Below are 26,862 nucleotides of genomic sequence, written 5' to 3'. Positions count from 1 at the left end.
TTTTCTCGCTTTCGTGCTTACATTTGGTCATTGTATTTGTTTCTTTTTGTGTGATTATCGTTCCTGTGTTTTTGAGTAACTTCAGTTACAACCATGTGTTCAGTGTTCGAAATTAAGGATATGTAGTACACGTACGGCCTATCAGATGGGAATGGGGCACAGCACGTCAGCTTTATGCTGAACGGAACCTGGGGAGACAATTGCCTTGTGCGACAACGTTTGTACGACTTCACAAATACTTGCGAGAGAGAGGCTCATGTGAGAAGAGTTGCAGTTGGTGGGTGACCACGCGAGGTATGAACGCCTGAGCTTGAAGAACGAGTTCTTCGTGCTGTGGATGAATTTCCATCAACCAGTACAAGGAGGATCGCACTAAGGAGGCCGTTAATCACATGACGATCTGGAACATTCTTCGACGCTTGCAAAGCCGAGAATAGCTTTCAGTCGACGGTTGCTAGGCAGTGTGCTGTGTATCTGTAGTTCTTAGCATGCACCTTACTCGCTAATGATGCTGCCTTTTCACGTGATGACAATCACGCCTGGACTTATGAAAACCCTCACGAAGTGCAACAAGGCAAATATTAACAGAAATTAAGATGGAGCCGTTCGTGTGATTCCATTGGCCGCTACTTTTTGCCACCAGGTCGTACTGGACTAACATAACTACGATTTCTCAGACATGAGTTACTTCATTTACTTGACGCTGTAGCTCTAGATGTCATCCAACAAATGCGGATTATGCACGATTGTGCTCCACGTCAGTTTACACGGATAGTTCGCCAGTGTCTCGATAAACATTTCCCGAACAGGTGTATAGGTGGAGGGGGACCCATTGCATGGCCCATCCGACGCCAAATTTGGACCAGATGGAATTTTTTTCCTTTGGGGACATTTAAAATCGTTGGTGTATTCAACACCCATACCAAATGTCGATGTTCAAAGGGAACGTATCCACAATCTATCTGACCAAATACGGAACGAACCAGGAGTTTTCCTTAATGTACGGCAAAGTATGGAACGCAGGCACAGTGGATGCGTGGAACCAGGAGGTGGTTACTTTGAGCAAGTTTCTTAAACGTAAATGTGTTTGGCAACTGTGTCACTTTTGTGCAGTGAATAATAAATCCTTTCGCACCTCCGTAATGAAGGATTTTTGCGTCAACGTTCATATGTACTTTTTGTAATGTTTTAATATCAGGAATGTCGGCCTCCTTTTCTGATTGGTTAGCGTGTCTGAATATCATGAGACGGGCCTAGGTTCGTTTCCCGATCTAGTCAGATATTTCCTCCACACGATGACTGGATGTACTGTTGTTCTCATCTTCATTTCTCTGTATGTCCATCTTTTTCGAGATGGTTGCGGAACTCGGCCGTTCGATACAGGATGTCAAATGAAACGCCTTTCAGCCGTCTAGTTTCAAAACTTAAATTATTTAGTAGATTCTTGCTGTAGCGGTCACTTCAACCATCATCTGCCCATCTGTTTGATGGTTGTAGTGATCGCTATAGCAAAAATCTAAAAATACCAGTATTGCTGGCCCTTGTTTTAATGGCAACCAAGGGGGAGTCTTCCTACACGTCGGCCAGGGGTCTGAAGATGGCATAGTAAAACGCTGAAACTGGTTGCCAAATAAAATAAGTTTTGAAACTAGACGACTGAAGGGCTTTTCATTTGACACCTTCATTATCATTTCGTCATCATCGAAGCGCAAGTCACCGAAATGGGGCCAAATAAAGAGACTTGCACCAAGCGGTCGAACTCCCCAAAGGGGACGCCTGGCCAAAATATGTTGTACGCACATTTCATTTCATCTCATACAAGGAGTAAATCCTTGAAGTTTCAAACGCATGTTTTTATACACCCTGTATCAATATTCATATGTAACATTACAAACTTGGTATCTCTTCTTCTTCCACTGAAGGTTCGCGTCCTGTAACACTGCTTTAAATCATCGCACGAATGACGAAATGACAGCTATCTAAATGAGTGACCAAGCGACAGAATTGCTACTGAAATCCATCAGTAGAGGAAAGGCCAATGGACCTGATGGGATACCAGTTCGATTTTAGGCACCGTGTGCGGAAGATCTTTCCTCTTGAAACTTCCTGACAGATTAAAACTGTGTGCCGGCCCCAGTCCTGAACTCGGGACCTTTGCCTTTCGCGGGCAAGTGCTCTACCATCTGAGGTACCCAATCAGGACTCACGCCCCCTCTTCCCAGCATTACTTCTGCCAGTTCCTCATCTCCTACTTTCCAAACATTACAGAAGCTCTCCTGCGAACCTTGCAGAACTAGTATTCCTGAAAGAAAGGGTATTGCGGAGACATGGCTTAGCCACAGCCTGTAGGATGTTTCCGGAATGAGATTTTCACTCTGCAGCGGAGTGTGCGCTGATATGAAACTTCCTGGCAAAGTCCCCAGTTCGAGTCTCGGTCCGGCACACAGTTTTAATCTGCCAGGAAATTTCATATCAGCGCACACTCCGCTGAAGAGTGAAAATCTCATTCTGGAAACTTTCCTCTTTTTTGCGAATGGTGTACCATAGGTCTTTAGAGGAACGAAGGGTTCCTAATAATTGAAGAAAGGGCAGGTGATTCACGTTTTCAACAAACGTCGTCGAACAGGCGCATAAAACTGTAGGCCTCTCGCGTCACTCAGTTGTAGAACTTTGGAACACGTTATATGCTCGCATGTAATGACGTTTCTGGAGACCGAAAATCTTCTCTGTAGTAATCAACGTAAGTTTCGAAAACAACGATCTTGTGAAATCCAGCTCACTCTGTTCGTCCATGAGACCCAGAAAGCGATAGATACGGGCGCCCGGCTAGATGCCGTGTTCCTTAGCTTGCGAAAGGCATTCGATACAGTTCCGCATTGCCGCCTAATGAACACAATACCAGCGTACGGAATATCAGATGAGCTGTCTGATTGGACTGAAGAGTTTGTAGCAAACAGAACACAGCATACCATTCTGTACGGAGAGAAGTCATCATATGTAAAAATAATTTCTGGAATGCTCCAGCAATACGGCCATTACTTTTCTCCATATTTATAGATGACCCAGTAGATAAGGTGGTATGTTGCATGAGGCCTTTCGCTGATGATGCTATGGTACGCAGAGCAATCGCGAAGGTAGAAAATTGTAGTGAAATTCAGGAAGACCTGCCGAAGAGTGACGCTTGGTGCAGGGAGCGGCAGTTGTATCTTAACGTAAATGTAACGTATTGAGAATAAATAGTCAGAAACACTCTTTACTGTACCTTTACACAATTGCACAACAATCACTTTGTAATGTTATGTGAGCCTCACTGCTTCTTTTTTTTTTTTTAAAGTAATTTGTGCCTGATTTTATTCTGAGAAGCTCAGTAATGTATGTAAATACCGTAAATGTAAATGTGATTCAAAAAGTACTTGAACTGAAGTTGAGTGCAGCTGGACAGCAAGAAACTCTTTTAGCGCGCAATTCCCGCAACGATAGTAGTTGTGAATCTTTGAGTATGGAATCTAAAGAAAAGACAATTGATTTGTTAAAAAAAAGAGGACTGTTAATCTGTATCTTGTGGAAAGAGGACGTGTTGCTAGGCCGTCGCTCAGAACGTATTGCTACATTTAATGAAAATTGATATTTTAGTGATAAAACCGAGTAAAGAGTTGCCAAACATTTATGTATACAAATTTTCTGGAAGTCAATAATAGAAATATCTTGTTTTTTGGAAAAGGAGGTGAAATTCATTGTCGTCGCCGTCTATCAATCGACAGAATTGTAAGTGTACAGAGTTCAGTAAAATACAGGAAAAGAAATGCATTCTCTATAGTTTTCATTCAATAAGTCAGGTACCAGTTACGACTTAAAGTAAAAATCTCAATCAAAAATCAATCACTCTCTCTCTCTCTCTCCAAACACATATGTAAATATTCGTATTATTAAGATAAAAGTCATTTCATAACTGGAAGCAGATTCTTCCATAAAATATCTATGAGTCTGCGTACAGAACGATTTGAAGGTGAACGACTTCATAAAATTCATCGTGAGTAAGGGAGGTGCCAGACTGAGATGCATTGAAAGAATCGTCATGAAATGTGGTCCATCAATTAAGGAAGTAGCTAGCAAAATACATGACTGAATATTGCTCGTCAGTATGGGATCGGTACCAGACAGGACTGATAGAGGAAATAGAGAAGAGCCAAAGAAGAGTAACACGTTTCGTTACAGATTCACTTAATAAGCGCGAAAACGTTTCGGAGATGCTCAGCCAACTCCCCTGGCAGGCGTTGCAAGAGAGGCGTTCTGCATCACGGTACGTTCTACTGTTAAAGTTCCAAGAGTGTATTTTCCTAGGACAGTCAAAAGCCATGGAATAGCTATTATCACGCATACAATTTGCGGTTGTTCGCGTACACAAGGTATAAAAGGACAGTGCGTTGTAGGAGCTGTCCTTTGGGCTCAAGTGATTCATGTAAAAAGGTTTCCGACGTGATTATGACCGCACGACGAAAATTAAGAGATTTGGTACGAGGAGTGATAGTTGCAGCTAGACGTATGGCACATTCTGTTCCAGAAACCGTTAGGGAATTCAATATTCCGAGAAACACTGTGTCAAGAGTTTGCCGAGAATACCACATTTCAAGCTTTACCGCTCACTTCGGACAACTTAAGGACCGAGACCAGTTGTAAGTGCTAACAGACAAGCAACAATGAGTGAAATAAGAACCGCAGAAACCAATGTGGGACGTACGACGAATCCGTAACAACAGTGCGGCGAAATTTGTAGTTAATGTACCACGGTAGCATATGACCGGCAGGAGTGCCTCTGCTAACGGGACGACGTGGCCTGCAGCCCCTCTTCTGGACTGGTGACCATATCGGTTGGATCCGAAGCTACTGGAAAACCGTGGCCTGTCGGATGTGTCCCGATTTCAGTTCGTAACAGCTGACGGTAGGGATCGAGTGTGGCGCAGACCATACGGAGCCATGGAGCCAGTTGTCAACAAGACGCTGTGCAAGATGGTGGGGGTTCCAGCTCTATCAAAAATTTTTGAGAAAGTAATGTATTCAAGAGTAGCCTCCCATATTTGTAAAAATAAAGTACTAGCAAAATGTCAGTTTGGTTTTCAGAAAGGCTTTTCAACAGAAAATGCTATATACGCTTTTGCTGATCAAATATTAAATGCTCTGAATAAACGGACATCGCCCATTGGCATTTTTTGTGATCTCTCGAAGGCTTTTGATTGTTTAAATCATGGAATTCTTTAAGATAAGCTAAATCATTATGGTTTGAGGGGGGCAGTGCACAAATGGTTTAATTCATACTTAACTGGAAGAATGCAAAAAGTTGAAATAAGTGGTTCATGTAATGTTAAAACAAAAGCTGATTCCTCAAACTGGGGGGCCTATCAAGTACGGGGTCCCACAAGGTTCGGTCTTAGGTCCTTTACTGTTCTTGATATACATTAATGACTTACCATTCCACATTGATGAGGATGCAAAGTTAGTTCTTTTTGGTGATGATACAAGTATAGTAATAACATCCAAAAACCAAGAACTAAGTGATGTAATTATAAATGATGTTTTTCACAAAATTATTAAGTGGTTCTCAGCAAACGGACTCTCTTTAAATTTTGATAAAACACAGTATGTACAGTTCCGTACAGTAAATGGCACAACTCCAGTAATAAATATAGACTTTGAACAGAAGTCTGTAGCTAAGGTAGAATTTTCAAAATTTTTAGGTGTGTCCATTGATGAGAGGTTAAACTGGAAGCAACACATTGATGATCTGCTGAAACGTCTGAGTTCAGCTACGTGTGCTATTAGGGTTATTGAAAATTTTGGTGATAAGAATCTCAGTAAATTAGCTTACTATGCCTACTTTCATTCACTGCTTTCGTATGGCATCATATTCTGGGGTAATTCATCGTTCAGTAGAAAAGTATTCATTGCTCAAAAACGTGTAATCAGAATAATTGCTGGAGCCCACCCACGGTCATCCTGCAGACATCTATTTAAGGATCTAGGGATCCTCACAGTAACCTCACAGTATATATATATTCACTTATGAAATTTGTTGTTAATAATCCAACCCAGTTCAAAAGTAATAGCAGTGTGCATAGCTATAACACCAGGAGAAAGGATGATCTTCACTATGCAGGGTTAAATCCGACTTTGGCACAGAAAGGCGTAGATTAAGCTGCCACAAAAGTCTTTGGTCACCTACCAAACAGCATCAAAAGCCTGACAGATAGCCAATTAACATTTAAAAATAAATTAAAAGAATTTCTAGATGACAACTCCTTCTATTCATTGGCTGAATTTTTAGATATAAATTAAGGGAAAAAAAGCAACAACTTAAACATTAGTGTCATGCAATATTTTGTGTAATGTAATATCTTGTACAGACATCTTTTATTAACCTGACACGTTCCACATCATTACGAAGTGTCGTATTCATGATCTACGGAACAAGTATTAATCTAATCTAACCTAATCTAAAATCATGTGGTCTGTGTTTACATGGAATGGACTGGGTACTTTGGTCCAAATGAACCGATCAGTGACTGTAAATGGTTGTGTTCGGCTACTTGCAGAACATTTGCAGCCATTCATACACTTCGTTGTTCCCAAACAATGATGAAATTTTTGTGGATGACAGTGCGCCATCTCAGTGGACCACAACTGTCCGAGATTAGTTTGAAGTTCATTCTGTACAATTCGAGCGAATGATTTTGCCAACCATATCGTCCTACATTAATCCCATCGAACTTTTATGGGATATAATCGAGAAATCAGTTCGTTCATAAAATCCTGCTATGACAACACTTTCGCATTAATGGACGGCTTATAGAGGCAGGCATGTCTCGGTATTTCTGCAGGGGACTTCCAACGACTTGTTGAGTCTACGCTGCGTCGAGTTGCTGCAGTACGCCGGGCAAAAGTGGGCACGATACGATATTTTGAGGCATACCATGACTGCTCCTTTTCTATGTATACTACTGGCCATTAAAATTGCTACACCAAAAAGAAATGCAGATGATAAACGGGTATTCATTGGACAAATATATTATTCTAGATCTGACATGTGATTACATTTCCACGCAATTTGGGTGCATAGATCCTGAGAAATCAGTACCCAGAACAACCACCTTTGGCCGTAATAACGGCCTTGATACGCCTGGGCATTGAGTCAAACAGAGCTTGGATGGCGTGTACAGGTACAGCTGCCCATGCAGCTTCAACACGATGCCACATTTCATCAAGAGTAGTGACTGGCGTATTGTGACGAGCCAGTTGCTCGGCCACCATTGACCAGACGTTTTCAATTGGTGAGAGATCTGGAGAATGTGCTGGCCAGTGCAACAGTCGAGCATTTTCTGTATCCAGAAAGGCCCGTGCACGACCTGCAACATGGGGTCGTGCATTATCCTGTTGAAATGTATGGTTTCGCAGGGATCGAATGAGAGGTAGAGCTAGGAGTCGTAAGACATCTGAAATGTAACGTCCATTGTTCAAAGTGCCGTCAATGCGAACAAGAGGTGACCCAGACGTGTAACCAATGGCACCCCATTGCATCACGCCGGGTGTTACGCCAGTTGGGCGATGACAAATACACGCTTCTAATGTGCGTTCACCGCGATGTCGCCAAACACGGATGCGACCATCATGATGCTGTAAACAGAACCTGGATTCATATGAAAAAATGACGTTTTGCCATTCGTGCACCCAGGTTCGTCGTTGAGTACACCATCGCAGGCGCTCCTGTCTGTGATGCAGCCGTGGTCTCAGAGCTGATAGTCCATGCTGCCGCAAATGTCGTCGAACTGTTCGTGCAGATGGTTGTTCTCTTGCAAAAACGTCCCCATCTGTTGACTGAGGGATCGAGGCGTGGCTGCACGATCCGTTACAGCCATGCGGATAAGATGCTTGTCATCTCGACTGCTAGAGATACGAGGCCGTTGGGATCCAGCACGGAGTTCCGTATTACCCTCCTGAACCCACCGATTCCATATTCTGCTAACAGTCATTGGATCTCGATCAACGCGAGCAGCAATGTCGCGATACGATAAAGCGCAGTCGCGATAGGCTACAATCCGACCTTTATCAACGTGGGAAACATGATGGTACGCATTTCTCCTCCTTACACGAGACATCACAACAACGTTTCACCAGGCAACGCCGGTCAACTGCTGTTTGTGTATGAGATATCGGTTGGAAACTCTCCTCATGTCAGCAAGTTGTAGGTGTCGCCACCGGCGCCAACTTTGTGTGAATGCTCTGAAAAGCTAATGATTTGCGTATCAGAGCGTCTTCTTCCTGTCGGTTAAATTTCGCGTCTTTAGCACGTCATCTTCGTGGTGTAGCATTTTGATGGGCAGAAGTGTACATCTATCTCCCTCCCCCCCCCCCCCCCCCCCTCACGGAGGTTTACCACCTTTTTTTTTCCCGTCAAATCGTACGCGACTGGGACAGTACTCTCCGCAACACTCCTTAACGTGGTTTGCGGAGTAAGACGTAGATGTAGATGTTGACATTTTTGCAACTTTAATTTTACGATGAAATGAACACCCTTAGCTGGTTACAGGCGTTGACATACGTCAACGGGGACAGATGAAAATGTGTGCCCCGACCGGGACTCGAACCCGGGATCTCCTGCTTACATGGCAGACGCTCTATCCATCTGAGCCACCGAGGACACAGACGATAGCGCGAGTGCAGGGATTTATCTCTGGCACGCCTCCCGCGAAACCCACATTTCCAACGTATTGTCCGGCACTGCATTCGTAGTGCCCCCGCCCATTATACTCATTACTCGCGGCGCGTTGCCGATTCCCGTAAGAGTTCGGGCACTGTTTGTGCATTCGCACAGAAGAAGAAGATTGTCAAGAGGCTGGTGGGCCTTAACTATATATATATATATATATATATATATATATATATATATATATATATATATATATATATATATATATATATATATATAGGGTGTTTCAAAAATGACCGGTATATTTGAAACGGCAATAAAAACTAAACGAGCAGCGATAGAAATACAACGTTTGTTGCAATATGCTTGGGACAACAGTACATTTTCAGGCGGACAAACTTTCGAAATTACAGTTGTTACAATTTTCAACAACAGATGGCGCTGCAAGTGATGTGAAAGATATAGAAGACAACGCAGTCTGTGGGTGCGCCATTCTGTACGTCGTCTTTCTGCTGTAAGGGTGTGCTGTTCACAACGTGCAAGTGTGCTGTAGACAACATGGTTTATTCCTTAGAACAGAGGATTTTTCTGGTGTTGGAATTCCACCGCCTAGAACACAGTGTTGTTGCAACAAGACGAAGTTTTCAACGGAGGTTTAATGTAACCAAAGGACCGAAAAGCGATACAATAAAGGATCTGTTTGAAAAATTTCAACGGACTGGGAACGTGACGGATGAACGTGCTGGAAAGGTAGGACGACCGCGTACGGCAACCACAGAGGGCAACGCGGAGCTAGTGCAGCAGGTGATCCAACAGTGGCCTCAGGTTTCCGTTCGCCGTGTTGCAGCTGCGGTCCAAATGACGCCAACGTCCACGTATCGTCTCATGCGCCAGAGTTTACACATCTATCCACACAAAATTCAAACGCGGCAACCCCTCAGCGCCGCTACCATTACTGCACGAGAGACATTCGCTAACGATATAGTGCACAGGATTGATGACGGCGATTTGCATGTGGGCAGCATTTGGTTTACTGACGAAGCTTATTTTTACCTGGACGGCTTCGTCAATAAACAGAACTGGCGCATATGGGGAACCGAAAAGCCCCATGTTGCAGTCCCATCGTCTCTGCATCCTCAAAAAGTACTGGTCTGGGCCTCCATTTCTTCCAAAGGAATCATTGGCCCTTTTTTCAGATCCGAAACGATTACTGCATCACGCTATCTGGACATTCTTCGTGAATTTGTGGCGGTACAAACTGCCTTAGACGACACTGCGAACACCTCGTGGTTTATGCAAGATGGTGCCCGGCCACATCGCACGGCCGACGTCTTTAATTTCCTGAATGAATATTTCGATGATCGTGTGATTGCTTTGGGCTATCCGAAACATACAGGAGGCGGCGTGGATTGGCCTCCCTATTCGCCAGACATGTACCCCTGTGACTTCTTTCTGTGGGGACACTTGAAAGACCAGGTGTACCGCCAGAATCCAGAAACAATTGAACAGCTGAAGCAATACATCTCATCTGCATGTGAAGCCATTCCGCCAGACACGTTGTCCAAGGTTTCGGGTAATTTCATTCAGAGACTACGCCATATTATTGCTACGCATGATGGATATGTGGAAAATATCGTACTATAGAGTTTCCCAGACCGCAGCGCCATCTGTTGCTGAAAATTGTAACTACTGTAATTTCGAAAGTTTGTCTGCCTGAAAATGTACTGTTGTCCCAAGCATATTGCAACAAACGGTGTATTTCTATCGCTGCTCGTTTAGTTTTTATTGCCGTTTCAAATATACCGGTCATATATGTATATATATATATATATATATATATATATATATACTAAGATGGTATCTGTTCTTTCGGACATGTTCGAAAGAACAGATACCATCTTAGTATATATAACTTTAATTTTCTACTTGTTGGCTACGAACGGGGTACTTGACCAGTGGGTGATGCGCTATACGAAGAGGAAGAACTCTGCTATAGCTGACCGCGTACGTGGGCTGGCGGATTGATGGTTCCGCTAACAGGGGGTAGCGAGGGATGTCCGCGCGTGTAGGTGTCGACGCGTAGGCGGAGGCGTGCGCAAAAGTTGGCGACCCACGTCAGCGCGCATGCGCGGCGCCCCGGCGCCCGGCGTGGCGGAAGCTATAAACGACGTCGCGACGCTGCCGAGCCCAGAGGAGCGCCCAGCGCCGGACCGACGCCGCCCCACACTCACCGACGCCACCCCACAGCGTCCGCCCCCGCCGATCTCGCAGAGGACGCCCGGCACGGTAAGAAGCGCGCTGTCTTCCCCTGTCTGCACGTCACTTTCTCACGCTTTAATATACGTCCGCTGCTCACGAGGGGACCGACCATACGAACTTACTTTCACCGATTCGATTCATATTGGCAGGGGGTGCTGGGTACGACTAGGGCTTCGACCTTTGTAAACAAGGAAACGTATCTCTCAACCGTTTTCGAGAAAAGCGAGTTTGAAAGTTTTACACGTGCTTAAATGCTTTGTATGGTCGCTTGTATTTAAGGAATCCGTAGCTGCGCGAGGAATGGCTTAGGTTCAAAGTCCGAGGCCTCTGAATCGAAACTCGCTGTCGGTTTTCATTCCCACGTAATTCAAACAACAGATTCATTATGACGGTGAAAGTTATCAATATTTAATGATTCATTTATTACTTTAATAACCTTTATCTTGAACAATGAAGAAAAAATTTCTTTCATAAGGAGACTGTAAGTTATAAAAGATATACGAGCACTTTCACTCAAATCAGGACCGTCATTTGTTTATTTAAATTATTGTACCTATATCTGCGTAATCTACGGAGTACTGCACTTATCAGGATGAGAAATATCGTGGAAATGCAGAAAGGAATAATTATTGCGAAACACAACACATGGAATGGACGCCAAAGTTTTGAATGTGAGTGGTTTTTGCAATGCGTGTACTGAAAAACAAACTTGGTCTTCATTCATAAACGGTTCTCGGGCATCCGTAATTTCGCAGCGTACCACGCATATCGAAGCATATCATCGAATATTGGTGCAGACAACAGACAGTGTACGGTTTATTGAATTTTAATGTTAACTTCTCTACAAGCTCTCCGTTCTGTTCGATAATGTGCGCGCAATTTTCTAGCTGTTCTATGAGGTTCCACACATGCCGGTAAAAAAAAAAAAAAAAAAGTGCGGTGCAAGGCTGCAACAGGTGAATACATTTTGGGGGAATTACTTTAATGCTGCATCCTGGGCAGACGATCACCATCTTGAAAAGCTTCGTCGTGCAAACCTGGATTCCTTTACTCTCCACATGAACCGAGGAGCGAAAGAAATTCTTGTTTCCTCAGTCATGGCTCAAGACATCGGTTAGAAAATTCTTCTATACTGTTGTCATGAGTCTGCCGGACTTAGAAGGCGCTATCGTAACACACTTGTATTTGCGTGCGTGCTCAGCAACTGATTTTGTCGTTCTTCGTCCAAATGAGCCAGTGGTCTCTTGCAAGCAGACGAAGACCCTAGGTAGTAATATTATGGATAAAATGACACCTTGCTGTGCAGTGTAAAAATGTTTTACGTCGTTAGAATTACGTGGGAATAAAAAAAAGGTACCGGCAGCGAGATTCGATCCAGACTACTCGCACTTACGAAACTAAATGCTTATTCACTCAGCTGCAATACTAGCGGCCATACATTTAAAGAGTTTAAAGTCCCAAAGCAACGTCGGGAAGATACTTTCGTAAAGCTAGGAATAATCCCAACTATAGAGCTGACAAATCAAATGGGAAAATTAAAAATGTGTTCTGCAGAACAAAAAGACAAGTTGGTAGCACATCTAAAGTAAATGGAGAGCAGGCTCTTTAATCCAACGATGAAACACCTCATTGTCCGATCTTTAACCTACAAAAGTAGCAGAAAGAAATAACTTACCACATAGACTAGTCAAAGAAACGCACGACTGGGTTATAGGAATTATCAATAAGCGACCTACAGGAGCTGTTCGCTAACCATAAAATGCATTTGGTACACGAGCGATCGTATTCAATAAAATAACAGTAACAGCAACTAGGCATTAAGCATTAAAAAGAATTCTAAAATTTTTTAAATGACTTTAAAATAAAGGTTTCTTGAAATTACTGCAACAGCCGCCTTTTGTTTTGTTCTTCAGTTTGTCGTTATTACAATTCAGGATTCGAACCGCCTAGCGATTCATCAACAGATTTTACATATTTATTAATTGTCTGCAGCAGTGTGAGAGTCGTGAAGCTGTCGCAAGATGTGTAAACGAAACTTGTGAGCACTAAGTGTGGCGAGAATTATTCACATTATGAGATAGATTTTGTTGCTTTACTTACAGTGAATAGTATCCGTTGGTGGGTGCTGGTGTACACAGCATTGTGGAAAACATAATGAACGTTTTCCAGCGACATTAATTGCACTACGCTTTACGCACTCAGCCACAGGTAGCGCGTTCCACATGCTTTACAAGACGTAAATAAACAAAAGAGTATGGCTAAAGTTACGTCAAAGAGATTGTGTTAGCGCAGAGAGCTCTTTCTTCACGTCTTGTAATAAACACTGGTGTCAGTAAGTATGTATCTATTTGTTTATTGTAAAATAATATGTAGTAATATGGCAAAATTGACATGTGCTATTTATAAAATCTATGAAACAATGAGTTCGGAAGCTAATACAACTACAGTCTTGGCACTGCAATTGCGATTCACATTTCATTTGTCATTGGTTAATTAATATTGATCAACACCTATGAAATTAACAATAAACATCACAGATTTTTTTTAAATTTAAATAATGAACTTTTAAGCTGGGTGATACGTGGGAGGAGGAGTGTATGTATGTATGTATCTATGTGTGTGTGAGTGTGTGTATGTGTGTGTTTGTGTGTGGGTGTGTGTATACTAGAAGGAGAAAGAGATTGTTGAGTAGGTGTGCCATTATGGGGGAGGGGGGGGGGGGCGGAAGAGAGAGAGAGTGGGTCGGAGGGAGACATTTTTTGTGAGTTATTTGATTTTTCAAGAGTAATGATTCTTTGAAATTTTAGAAGGATGGGTTATTTGCTAAATCTATTTGTTCATTTAAGTTGGTGTTGGGAGACTTATTCTTGAAACTTCCTGGCAGATTAAAACTGTGTGCCGGGGCGAGACTCGAACTCGGGACTTTTGGCTTTTGTCTTTGCCCACGAAAGGGAAAGGTCCAGAGTTGGAGTCTTGGTCCGGCACACAGTTTTAATCTTCCAGGAAGTTTAATATCAGCGCGCACTCCGCTGTAGAGTAAAAATTTCATTTTGGAGACTTATTCTTATGAGCGAAAATTTCTAACTGTTCCAGGAGATCAACTTTTATTCCTTTGTCTGCAGTGTGTAGGACTTCAAAATATTCTCTTGATGTTACCAGTACCGATTTAGTTGAAAATTCTCAATTCCTTAGTCTAAATTGTTCATTAAACAATTTTGCCTTAGTTTTAAGATGACATTCCTAATAATTTCAGTGTTTACGCAATAATGTCACAAAAAATTGTCTTATTCCGCTCTTTCCAAGGGTGAGGCAGAACGGGAAATATGCAGGCATTTCTTTGAAAATGTAAAAGCACATAACATACATGTTTAAGTGATTTTTAACTAAGGTACGTTAGGTTGTAATGCAAAGTGATATTTTCTACGTTTAAGAAGTGTTTTTTTGTGTTCCTTTATTTTACAAAAATTTTTAAAGAGTAAGTATCTCTTTCCGGCCTGAGTTCCCCTATAGTGCTTGTGAATTAATCAGCTTTTCTTGTTAACCACAAATACCATTAGGATGTATTAGCAGTGTTCAGTTTTTTTTATTAACCACAGATAACATTAGGGAGTATCAGCAGAGGCATATAAGTGATTCCCTAGATCCCTGTAGGTCAACAGCACGAGAGGGATTTCTGAGTGCAAAGCAACACAACAGAGTTTTTCGGTGAACTTACGTCCTGGCGACACCTCAGTTTATTATCCAACTGTATACGGAGGATCCCGCACTTGAAGCAGCATCCAGCGTTTGCCAATTGATCTCTAATTCTGGTACCTATATTTGTTTGCAGTACGAGACCTTCTTATTTGTACACACTGTACATTCCGTACACAAGCATCCCGCTGCGTAGGAGTTAGCACGAATCCTGAGATAAAGTTCCACAGCGTTATCAGTTATCCTCGTCTGTCTAAGAACATAGGTGACATGGTTACAAACCGGCTCAGTTACGAAACGGTAGAAGTTTCTCTTAGCATCTGCTGAAAATAAATAACGGTTCTGCTGTTTGAGTAGGTTGTCGCTTTTTACTTGCGCTCATTGCCCTTCCCAAATAACTTTTTAAGATAATGATTCTGAATTTTTTAATTTTGAGGCATTTAAAATCTTTCAACAATATATTTATACTTCTGTGATAGAAATTTTACATTTACAAGTTATGGCCATGTCCTAATTTACTCAAGAAATATATAACTATGAGCTATTAACTTTAAATTTGCTCTACTGAGAAAGTTTTGGCTTACACTCCTTGGCAGCCAACCTATCGAAACGTCTGCTCTAATCTACCAAATGTAAGCAAATACATGGCTCAAGTACGGTTCGTGTGTTCACATGTGCGCTTGAAGCCCATCAGTCCGTGCTCTGCTGCTGTACCCTTCGGACAAGCAGTTCGTGGAGGTAGTTAGACTTTCACGATGTACGCGCTGCCCGAAAAAGAAGTGAACAGAAATTTCCGAGATTAGGAAAAGACAAAATAGTGTTTATTGCACACTCCGAAATAGGTTTTAATCCATCGGTGGTTGGCTGGAATATGGATCAAAGTCCTCATTGGTGTAGCCATTATGCAAGAATAGGTACTCGAGTCTGATTAACATCGTAAGTAAGAGCTATTTCTAACACTGGATCTTATAAAGAGGTTTAGAACACTTGCTGCCAATCTGCACCCATCTGACACACGCACCGTCCTTTGTCATTGCTGGTCACACAATCCTCACATCCTGCATACAGGTATGTTAGCAAGCCCTTCCTCCCACCCCAGAAGTACGATCCCTACCGACGCCAGCTACATTCCAGTTATTTACCTAAGGCAACTTTTACGGGCTGCAATGTCTTACATACTGGTCTGATCTGGAATGAATCCCTCGTGACCGATCAGTACTCAAATTTCGACTGTACAAGTGTTTTCTGAACCACCTATTTCGGACTTTACCCCGAACAGTTACCCAATACGCCAAGAATGATTCGATGCTTGACATTAACCTTACCTTCAGCTAGTCTATACTATCGTTCAACTTCATGTCCCCACTTATAGTTACTCAAAGGTCTTTCTCGTATGTAATTGACTCAAATTGTGTGTCAGAAGCCGCGTAGTCATTGCTGCCTCATGTTTTTCTATGAATGGGTTACTTCAAATTTCCCTACATAAAGAGCTAGTTGCAAGTCTTCGTATCAGACGGATATTTTGCCTTGTCTAACGAAAAATTGCTACAGTTTATATCGAATGTATTTATTTATCTTGACAAGGCTAGGGTCATCAGGCCCTGCCTTACGAGTAACCTGACGTTCCGCGTATTTTACATTATCTTCACAACGGCAAAAATAACAAGACTTAACATTAACTGAAGTTTCCTTTGGTGCTTGGCAGAACGGAATAACAAAATTAAGAAGGAAAACTCTTCCCAATCTCCTGTAAAATTACCTTTATTTGGTCACGAACGGGCTTTCGGCTTCTTAGGCCATCTTCAGGTGACAGCTGAATGTCCCGACCATAGATAAACGTCATGTGCGACTTACACATATATTATTTATACAGGAGACGAAAAACTGATATATTTTTGCATAGGAAAACATTGTATTTTTTATCACTTAAAAATAATTACAATAACCGAGAAATTAATTTACAGTGTAAATGTAGTATTTGTAACGAAAACAAAGGGGAAAAAGGAAACTGAATCTGACCACATAATAAGCTGAGTTCTGTAGCATGTGTTTGTTCATTTCCAGTATTTCGAGTAGGGTCATCTTTCTGCTTTTCTTAACAGAAAGTAAAACTTCACATTCTACATCACGCGACTGGTTTTGTTATAAGATGATCAGCAAAGGTTGACCGTTTCTTCCTCAACCTGCAGCTTTTCTCATGCCACAATTCTGCCTGACAGACCAGTGTATACTACTGCATACTGCTTGCATGTGATCTGATACACACTAATCTGTGCCAAGGATTGCAGTTTTTCTCTACTATTGAATAAACATTTTGACATGCTATTGTTATTATAAGATGCAGACACGTAGTTGCGTGACAGTAACTTTTTTGCAAGGTTGTCTGAAATGTTGCCAGTATATGGGCTCTGCACACCAGGATTTGTAACTACTGACCCATTACTGTTGGCTAGAATACAGAATTGGTGTAATTTTACGCAGTTTCCTTTTTCGTAGTCTATCATCAGTCAGAGAATAGTTATAGCTATTGCTGGAAGCGATATGTTTGATGGTCTGCAGTTCTGTTTCAAAGGCTGATTCAGACCATGGAACAAATGTGATGGAAAGCTGCATGTTTCTGGCTGTGTGGATGCTGAGAGCTAGCAATGATTATCGTATCTGCAGCTGTCTTTTTCTTTCATGCTAAATGTATGTCTTCTTCTACTACTAGAAGATTCTCCCAGCTCCATTGTAAACTAAATTTCCTGATGTTGCGAGTGTAAATGTTGTAGTAATGTATCTATTTGTCTACTGGTATCATTCTACAAACACAGCGCGTCATCCACATATCTGAACTAGCAGTTAATTTTGCAATTCAGCGGCTCTTTCTGCAAGAAAAGTTGTTCAAAAGCGTTAAGTTTAATAAGGATACAATGCTCAGAAAGAAAATAACATAAATAGTGGCACGTAGTAGTAGTTACAGTAGGAAAAAACACAATATGTATTAGCCCAAGAAAAGTAGCACAATAAAGACAAATTAAAGTCAGGTATATTTAAACGGAGGTTGTGAAAAATCTGTCAGACATCTAGCTTTTGACCTTCGTAGAAAAGATGAAGAGTCATTCCAGAATCTACAAATACTCTTTAACCCTCTAAGTACCACTTCTTTAGAGAGCGACATAATGAAAAATACCCTCCCTCATAAACCTTGTACTGATTCCCAGAACAAAAACGCAACTGTCAGATGCTCTCAAATTTCTTCTACTTTCACCTGCTTGGACCTGATATTAAATCTCTCCTACCACCCCCTCCTCTCCTCCTCTTGATTTCTAACGAGTTTATATTATCTTAATGTGTTTGAAAGTGTGCCTTCGTCGTTAAAAAATTTGAATCAGTATTTGAACTATGTCCTGTAAACCGATTATTTGAAATTCTGTGTGCCTGTACCACTCTGATTACCGTGTAATATAACACTTCAAGCTCACGTAAACTTACGACGACGACGGCTCAAAAATTATAGACTAACTCATCGTCAATGTGTAAGAAAGACGTTCCACTACGCAGTTACTAAATATGTTTATCTGCATAACAGTAGCTTGATTTTCAAATCATAAAAATTCATCCGTGGTTGTACAAATAACATACATGTTCCAGATCAGAGCAATACCACGTCTACAGTCATGGAAAATGTACAAACGCTCATAAAAAATGGTTCCTTGTACATATATGATGTAAGAAACACCGATAGTCAATTTCAGAATAATGAAGTAAGACGCGTATTGCGTGAACACATAAGAATTAGTTCCAATCGTGTATCCCGATATAAAGGCTCCTTTGAAAAAAAAAGTTGTTTACTACTACTACTAGGCTAATTACTGTTTACCTGTACAGGATCTTTATACTGAAATGTTTCCCACACCACCTTGTATTGTCTTTCTAGGTGTGTGAGTAACTGTATGTTCACTGTTGTGGGTAAATACATTCAGCGTACACAGGGCGATGTGTGAAACTGATAACGATTACACGCTTCCGCTGTCGTAGAAATCTGCTCCAGCTGCTGCAGATACCGTGTTGAGCTGAAAGTGGTAACCAAAGTACGGAGAAATATTCTTCGGGGCTCTGTTGCATAGCAATCAGATTGCTTTCAGTTCTGAGAAATGTCCAGGTACAATTGTGGATTTGAATGATCCATGAAGTGACTTCTTTTCCGAAGAAAGCATCGAACTATTTCACTAGAATTGAACGCTCCAGTCGGAACTATTCTCAAGCTGGTATTTATTATTAACTCACAATAGAAGTATACGCTAGTTGTAGAATAGCCTTGAAATGAACAATATTTTATTGTTCTATTAACTGATTTCCTTCCATATACACATATATTTTACAATGTGAATGAAAATCTCGCAATGGCGTCGATTTTTGCATCACAAGAATGGCTCTCTTCTTGTAAAATTACTCTTAAAAAGAACAAAAGCTCTATATCCTAAGAATAATTATGTGAGCGCTGACCGCCACAGAGTAATAAACAATATCTTTGTCTCTCTCTCTCTCTGTCTCTCTCTCTCTCTCGCACTGTCACAGCAAGTTAGCTGCATGATACATCATACCGACCGGTCACAAAGGCAGGTACCTTGCCAGGATGCTTCGCCCCCACTTGTTGCACTTGCTTTCTAATGAACTACATTCTACTTGGATGTTAACGAGCGACGTGGTGCGGTGGTTAGCACAAGGCATTATCTTGCTCGAATATTCTTTTTCGGCTCTTTACAAAATTTTATTCTGAGTGCTTGTGTTTGCGCTCTTGAGGCTGTGTATTCGTCACCAACTGAGACTATTTTGTGTTCGACCGAAGAATTGGTGCAAAACTGACCAAAAAAGAAGTCTCCCACCTTTACGGTCGATGTGTTTGGGATAGTGAGTGTACGCGGCCTCTCCATTGCAAGCCATTACCAAATTACGTCATTGTTTCTACCCATACGCGAGACAGTGTGATGCGCCCCAAAAAGTCATACCAGCTTGCCCTGTCCAGTACGTAAAATATTTTACGTAAGAGAGGAACGCACACAAATTCACGAGGGTACTCCAACCACTGTAGTGCATACCGTAGGTCAGTCAACAGAAGTGATTTACTAATGAAATCTTCTGCGGTTGCTATGTGAATGACAGTGTGTCTTGAAGCCAGGTTTCAACGATCACCTACTCGTGGCGTGACCTGAAGATGAATCCGACTCAGAATTTGTATTCTCATATAAAAATATTCCGTTCCATGGAGATTAAGGCTTTCGCTAAAGCATTGTACTGCAGGGAACTGCTCGAGGAGATGGGTCCGTGGAAGAATGTTGAAGTTGAGACAGTCAATAGTAACAAATATATAGTAATCGAACTCAATACAATCTACAAAGCAAAATACGTTATACGACGTCAAACACGTACTAATAGAATTATTAAACTGTTGCTCTAAAAGGCTGTTGAACAGAGGTCGTAGCTCTCGTACAATAGTAAGAGTACACTTCAGTCATATGCGGAAAGATCGCGAACCTTTAAAAATGGATTACAAACACCCTCAACCCCATTAAAAAGTTTATTTCGATTACTGGTTTCGGCCAGTATGTGAACATCCTCAGACCCTTATAACCCGAGCCTACGAGGTGGCTGTGAATGGAGCAAGTGTTGTGACTCCACGAACGTCAACTGCTGACTGCTAATTGATAATGATTGAAATAAATGTTTATTGCGGTTGAGATTGTTTGTAATCCTTTTTTAAGTACTTTTATCCAGACCGTTGTTTATCCTCGAAAAATGTTCTCAAAAATTACTATCACGAACCTTATTTTTTTGGTAAGAACACAAATTTTCATGATTAATCCTTACGGAACTGCAATCAATATACGTTCCTCTTATCAGTAATATGGCTTGACTCTTATCTATAACTATCATAGATTGTTTGTGACTGGTGCTGTTGCCTCCCTAATACATATTAGGGGTATGGATGATAAGTACGTAAATGAGTTGCAACAGCAGCGCCTATTGTGAAGTTAAGCAGCGATTTAAGTTTAAGGCACTCAAGCTTTCATGTGTCAAGTAGTAATTTTGTATGTAATGTATGAGGACTAAATCAGACATTTTGATATTCTAAAAGTACTGGTTACAGCCTGTTTACTCGAAACTTTGCAGCAGGGGCAGACTTACAAATCCGACGCATAAACACACATATTTTCTACGTGCTTACTAATGTTAAAAATATTCCATGGCTTAATTTTCATGCGCGATCTCCATTTGAAACGTAACTTCATTAGTAAGATTCTAGTATAGATTTTTTCCTCATTCAGGTACTGTCAAATGTAGAACGCTGATTACGAGTGAGATTAGCTATTGTCGTGTATCTCCGCTTGTGAGTGTCATTTTTGAAGAGTTGGTGTTTTCTTGTAACTTTAGGAGAAGTGAAATAAATGCAGATGTTTACGGAAACAGTGTAGACTCTAGCGGCTTATATAACAGTTTTTATCGTATATTTACTCTGCCAGTATGACAAAGTTGCTCCCTGCTACGCATTGTTCATTGCGTCGTGGTTCATTGTAAATAAAGAGGGTTTACTCGACCGGTATGCTTTAATGCCCGCTGAATTTCAGCAGGGTTAACTGGTGTCGTTTCCCCTCCCACTCTCCCCAGAACCCGGCAATAACTATTCATTATACTCCTGCACTAAGTGGACAAAATCCATATTTAGCGTACCGTATACTATTGGAAAGAATGTGGAAAGTATTAAGCGCTGTAATAACGAATATAGTAACCGTACACGGTACGTTGTCAGTTACATACGACGAAACAGCTAATAGAAATTGGAAATTTGTGGTAAGGTCTTATGGGACCAAACTGCTGAGGTCATCGGTCCCTAAGTCTGCACACTGCCTAATCTAACTTACACTAACTTACGCTATGAACAACACACACACACACACATACCCGAGGGAGGACTCGAACCTCCGACGGGGGGGAACCGCACGGACCGTGACAAGGCGTATCAGACGGCAATGACCGTGATAAATGAATCTCTACAGCCCCTCAATATCCACATGTTACAATCTGGTGCTACTGGACATAGTCCTTGAAGGTGAGGCACTTTCTTTTCCGGCAGTGTAGGTCCATTAAAAACAATAACGGTATCATAATTCGGCAGCTTTAAACGTTAAGCAATTATTTGCGCACGTCATCAAAATTCGCCTTATTTTTGTCTATAACTTACCGAAAATCGTATACTGATACGGTCAGCACTTCTGGCCACATTTGACTGCACTCATTTACACCCAAACCTCCAGGTATCAGACACTCAGATCGGTATCAAACGTTGCACGTCGATAGAGTATCAACCAAAACAGCGATTTAGTTCGTGTTATGTGCTGTCGTCCAGTAGAACGTGCTTAGACGGTAATTAAAAGTAGCACCAGAACTACGGAATACAGAAAAAAAGTATCTGTGCGTGACAGTTTTACATATCTCTCGCGGTTTGAGGCTCTATGTCACACATTTCGCGGCCCCTCCCGCCGGAGGTACGATTCCTCCCTCGTGCATGGATGTGTGTGTGCGTTGTTCTTAGCGTAAGTTAGTTTGACGTAGTTTAAGTACAATGTAAGTCTATGGACCGATGACCTCACAGCAGTTTGGTCCCATAGGAATTCACACACAGACACACACACACACACACACACACACACACACACACACACACACACACACAGATCTCTCGTGGGTGGGTTAATAAAGAATTTAGGTGGACTGTAGAAGTTCTGTAAGCAGAAATCGATAGGTCACCGGTTCGAATCCAGCCAGAAGGAAACATATTTATAGCTGTACCTAGGCAGAACAGTTGATACACAAACTACAAACTAATGACTGTTGTTCGCGCGGCACGGGAATTCTCCTTCCCCGTACTGAATCTTCGCCTGGACGACGGTCAACACAACGAGAAGCCCGAAGCCTTGACGCGCCATGAGACGATTATGATTATTCATAGACACAAAATGAGTAATTTATGACTGGCTCAATATTAATACTGTAATTAGTTGTATTCTGCACAATACAGTTTGTATGTCTGTCTTGCACTACTGAAAGTTGTGTAATACGTGGCATTAGTTTGTACGCTGTGGTGACAAATAAACCAAATTGACATGTTAAAAAAAAGAAAAAGAAAAAAAATAGAGCGTGACGTTGTTGTATCAAAGGTCCTGCGATCGAACCCCACGATTGACAGTTTGTTTTAACTGACTGCGATTGAAACTGTTATATGGGACTTTTCGGAGTTTGTAGCAATGTTCTTTTGACGGTCTGCTTTCGCTTCTTTAGTTGAAAGTAACAAACCTATAGAGTATATTTGTATAGATAAGAGTCGTGTTCTGTCGGACATATGCGTCTCAGGTCACCAGCCGCTTTGTTTTGGGGTCGTCCCACCATTCGCCGGCCGGGGTGGCCAAGCGGTTAAAGGCGCTACAGCCTGGAACCGAGCGACCGCTGCGGTCGCAGGTTCGAATCCTGCCTCGGCCATGGATGTGTGTGATGTCCTTAGGTTAGTTAGGTTTAAGTAGTTCTAAGTTCTAGGGGACTGATGACCATAGAAGTTAAGTCACATAGTGCTCAGAGCCATTTGAACCATTCGTCCCACCATTCTTCTCCGTTGGCCCACCCGCAGAAGGTGGTTATTTGTGAACTGGGTGGTCCGTTTTTCCCTTGTGGTGTTGGGGAGGGTTAGAGCAATCTGCGGTTCGGGTTGTTCAGTAATCCCCCTGTCAATCTGCCATACGTTAATAGCTGCCTCTGTCATGTTTGTCGGATTCGTTGTTAACGAATTTATAGAATTAAGGTGTAAAGGCCGAATTCCTGAAATATATTTTTATCTTGCGTATCATCTTGCGAGGCGGTATATGTGTAATCTAGAGCATGTTGTACATTTTATGTAAGTCTGAATTTCTTGGGTTTTATTTAAATAGTCATTTTTATAAAGTTGCCACCCTTCTACCGTAAAAAGCTCTCCGTCTTCAGGCCACAAGTGGCCCATCGGGACCATCCGACCGCCGTGTCATCCACAGTTAAGGATGCGGATAGGAGGGGCTTGTGTCAGCACACCGCTCTCCCGGTCGTTACGATGGTTTTCTTTGACCGGAGCCGCTACTATTCGGTCGAGTAGCTCCTCAACTGGCATCACGAGGCTGAGTGCACCCCGAAAAATGGCAACAGCACATGGCGGCCTGGGTGGTCATCCATCCAAGTGCCGGCCAGCATTTAGCTTCGGTGATCTCACGGGAACCGGTGTATCCACTGCGGCAAGGTCGTTGCCCTTCCACCATAAGAGTCCCTTAAAAAAAAAAAAAAAAAAAAAAAATTGCACTTTCGATGGCAAATAATTTCTTAGTGTGAGTGTTTGTACCATTTCCATCCCATTTACGGGATGCATAGTTAATATGTTTGTATGAGTTGTTAAAATTTTTAGTTTAAAGTAATCTGGTGTGTTGCAGATTTGCACCAGTGTAGTCTTTCAGAGGTTGTTGTGAGCGGTCGTGACTATGGTCGTGTTGAAAGGGAGCGGCAAGCTTCTCAGCACGAAGGCTAGCTCATACTGTCAATATTGTTCTTTCTGCGTCTAAATAAAATTTTAACTTGATATTTCGAGGGTGCTTTTCTGCTTATAAATATTAAATCTGTTTTTGAAAAGGCTTTTATAAATAAAACTCCCATTTGTTAAATGTAATTTCATTTTCATCCGTTACTACCTGGCAACTACTTCCACTCTCACCTAGTGTGATTAAATGTGTTAATGTTCTTGATGAATCGCTAGCAAATAAAGTAAATTCTTTAAGAAAAGATTTTGAAAGTAAAGTCACGGTTCAATGTTACTTTTAATTGAAGTTTACGACCGTCCTGCAGGACGACAGCACAGAGCACGGACTAAATCGTAGTTTTGGTTCTCACTCTATCTGCACACAATGTTTGGTACCGATCTGAGTGTCTGACACCCAGAGGTTTGGGTGCTAGCTTTTCCATCTTTAACTACAAACGGCTACGAGAGTCAAGAGTTCAGATCACAAAGTTTTTGTACCATCCTTGAGGATGACTGGTTCTTTTTTTTACACTCCTGGAAATTGAAATAAGAACACCGTGAATTCATTGTCCCAGGAAGGGGAAACTTTAATGACACATTCCTCGGGTCAGATACATCACATGATCACACTGACAGAACCACAGGCACATAGACACAGGCAACAGAGCATGCACAATGTCGGCACTAGTACAGTGTATATCCACCTTTCGCAGCAATGCAGGCTGCTATTCTCCCATGGGGACGATCGTAGAGATGCTGGATGTAGTCCTGTGGAACGGCTTTCCATGCCATTTCACCTGGCGCCTCAGTTGGACCAGCGTTCATGCTGGACGTGCAGACCGCGTGAGACGACGCTTCATCCAGTCCCAAACATGCTCAATGGGGGACAGATCCGGAGATCTTGCTGGCCAGGGTAGTTGACTTACACCTTCTAGAGCACGTTGGGTGGCACGGGATACATGCGGACGTGCATTGTCCTGTTGGAACAGCAAGTTCCCTTGCCGGTCTAGGAATGGTAGAATGATGGGTTCGATGACGGTTTGGATGTACCGTGCACTATTCAGTGTCCCCTCGACGATCACCAGTGGTGTACGGCCAGTGTAGGAGATCGCTCCCCACACCATGATGCCGGGTGTTGGCTCTGTGTGCCTCGGTCGTATGCAGCCCTGATTGTGGCGCTCACCTGCACGGCGCCAAACACGCATACGACCATCGTTGGCACCAAGGCAGAAGCGACTCTCATCGCTGAAGACGACACGTCTCCATTCGTCCCTCCATTCACGCCTGTCGCGACACCACTGGAGGCGGGCTGCACGATGTTGGGGCGTGAGCGGAAGACGGCCTAACTGTGTGCGGGACCGTAGCCCAGCTTCATAGAGACGGTTGCGAATGGTCCTCGCCGATACCCCAGGAGCAACAGTGTACCTAATTTGCTGGGAAGTGGTGGTGCGGTCCCCTACGGCACTGCGTAGGATCCTACGGTCTTGGCGTGCATCCATGCATCGCTGCGGTCCGGTCCCAGGTCGACGGGCACGTGCACCTTCCGCCGACCACTGGCGACAACATCGATGTACTGTGGAGACCTCACGCCCCACGTGTTGAGCAATTCGGCGGTACGTCCACCCGGCCTCCCGCATGCCCACTATGCGCCCTCGCTCAAAGTCCGTCAACTGCACATACGGTTCACGTCCACGCTGTCGCGGCATGCTACCAGTGTTAAAGACTGCGATGGAGCTCCGTATGCCACGGCAAACTGGCTGACACTGACGGCGGTGGTGCACAAATGCTGCGCAGCTAGCGCCATTCGACGGCCAACACCGCGGTTCCTGGTGTGTCCGCTGTGCCGTGCGTGTGATCATTGCTTGTACAGCCCTCTCGCAGTGTCCGGAGCAAGTATGGTGGGTCTGACACACCGGTGTCAATGTGTTCTTTTTTCCATTTCCAGGAGTAAATGGCTTCGAATATGTCGCTCCACACAATGAAATTAAAAACAAAATAATTATGCGTGTAAAACTACGCGCCAACTTTGTCAACCGGGTAGCGTGCGAGGTCCTCTTTGGAAAGCTGCCACGCCGTCGGCTTTCCCTGCGGAACCCGACGAGCACCCGTCAGCACCCCGCCGCCGCCTAAAGCCGCCACTCCTTCCCCGAGATGGCTCTCAGGAGGCGTCCACCGCCACATAAGGCGACCCAGCCATTAGTCCCAGAGCTCTGGCGAGCGTTTCTTTTACGCCTCTCACCCTGAGCTGACTTGTCGCCGGAGAAATGCCAACCTACTAGCGTTGCCAGTATTTCTCCTGAGGTCCCATAAATTTTCTTTACAGGTTTCATAAATTCTCCGCAAACGAGTGTGTAGTGGTTGGCCATTGTTTGCCCTGTTCCTTTATTGTGTTACTCGTGAATGGGGCGGAAGGAAAATGACTGTGTTGAAGGTGAAAATCGTGGGCCCGCCGCACTCTAAAACTTGTTGCTGTTGTGGTCTTCAGTCCTGAGACTGGTTTGATGCTGCTCTCCATGCTACTCTATCCTGTGTAAGCTTCTTCATCTCCCAGTACCTACTGCAACCTACATCCTTCTGAATCTGTTTAGTGTATTCATCTCTTCGTCTCCCTCTACTATTTTTACCCTCCACGCTGCCCTCCAAT

At 42.8% G+C, this 26,862-nt stretch overlaps 1 protein-coding gene and 2 non-coding genes across 3 annotated transcripts in view; 2 read left to right on the top strand and 1 right to left on the bottom strand.

Annotated features, from left to right (window-relative positions):
- Positions 1-8,615: 8,615 nt before the first annotated feature.
- On the bottom strand, positions 8,616-8,689 carry Trnat-ugu. Its single transcript has one exon. It is a non-coding gene; the product is annotated as a tRNA-Thr (tRNA).
- A 2,133-nt stretch (positions 8,690-10,822) lies between these two features.
- Positions 10,823-26,862, top strand: part of LOC124545933 — a 466,288-nt gene continuing 450,248 nt past the window's right edge. The window contains exon 1 of the mRNA XM_047124894.1: positions 10,823-10,984. Coding sequence (XP_046980850.1) covers positions 10,823-10,984 — 162 coding nt within the window. The remainder of the gene's footprint in view (positions 10,985-26,862) is intronic.
- On the top strand, positions 23,083-23,167 carry Trnas-gga. The gene is given in 2 exon segments: positions 23,083-23,123; positions 23,133-23,167. It is a non-coding gene; the product is annotated as a tRNA-Ser (tRNA).

The sequence above is a fragment of the Schistocerca americana genome, chromosome 8 (genome assembly GCF_021461395.2).
Source record: "Schistocerca americana isolate TAMUIC-IGC-003095 chromosome 8, iqSchAmer2.1, whole genome shotgun sequence".
NCBI classification, from domain to species: Eukaryota; Metazoa; Arthropoda; class Insecta; order Orthoptera; family Acrididae; genus Schistocerca; species Schistocerca americana.
This window is presented reverse-complemented; position numbering and strand designations above follow the sequence as displayed.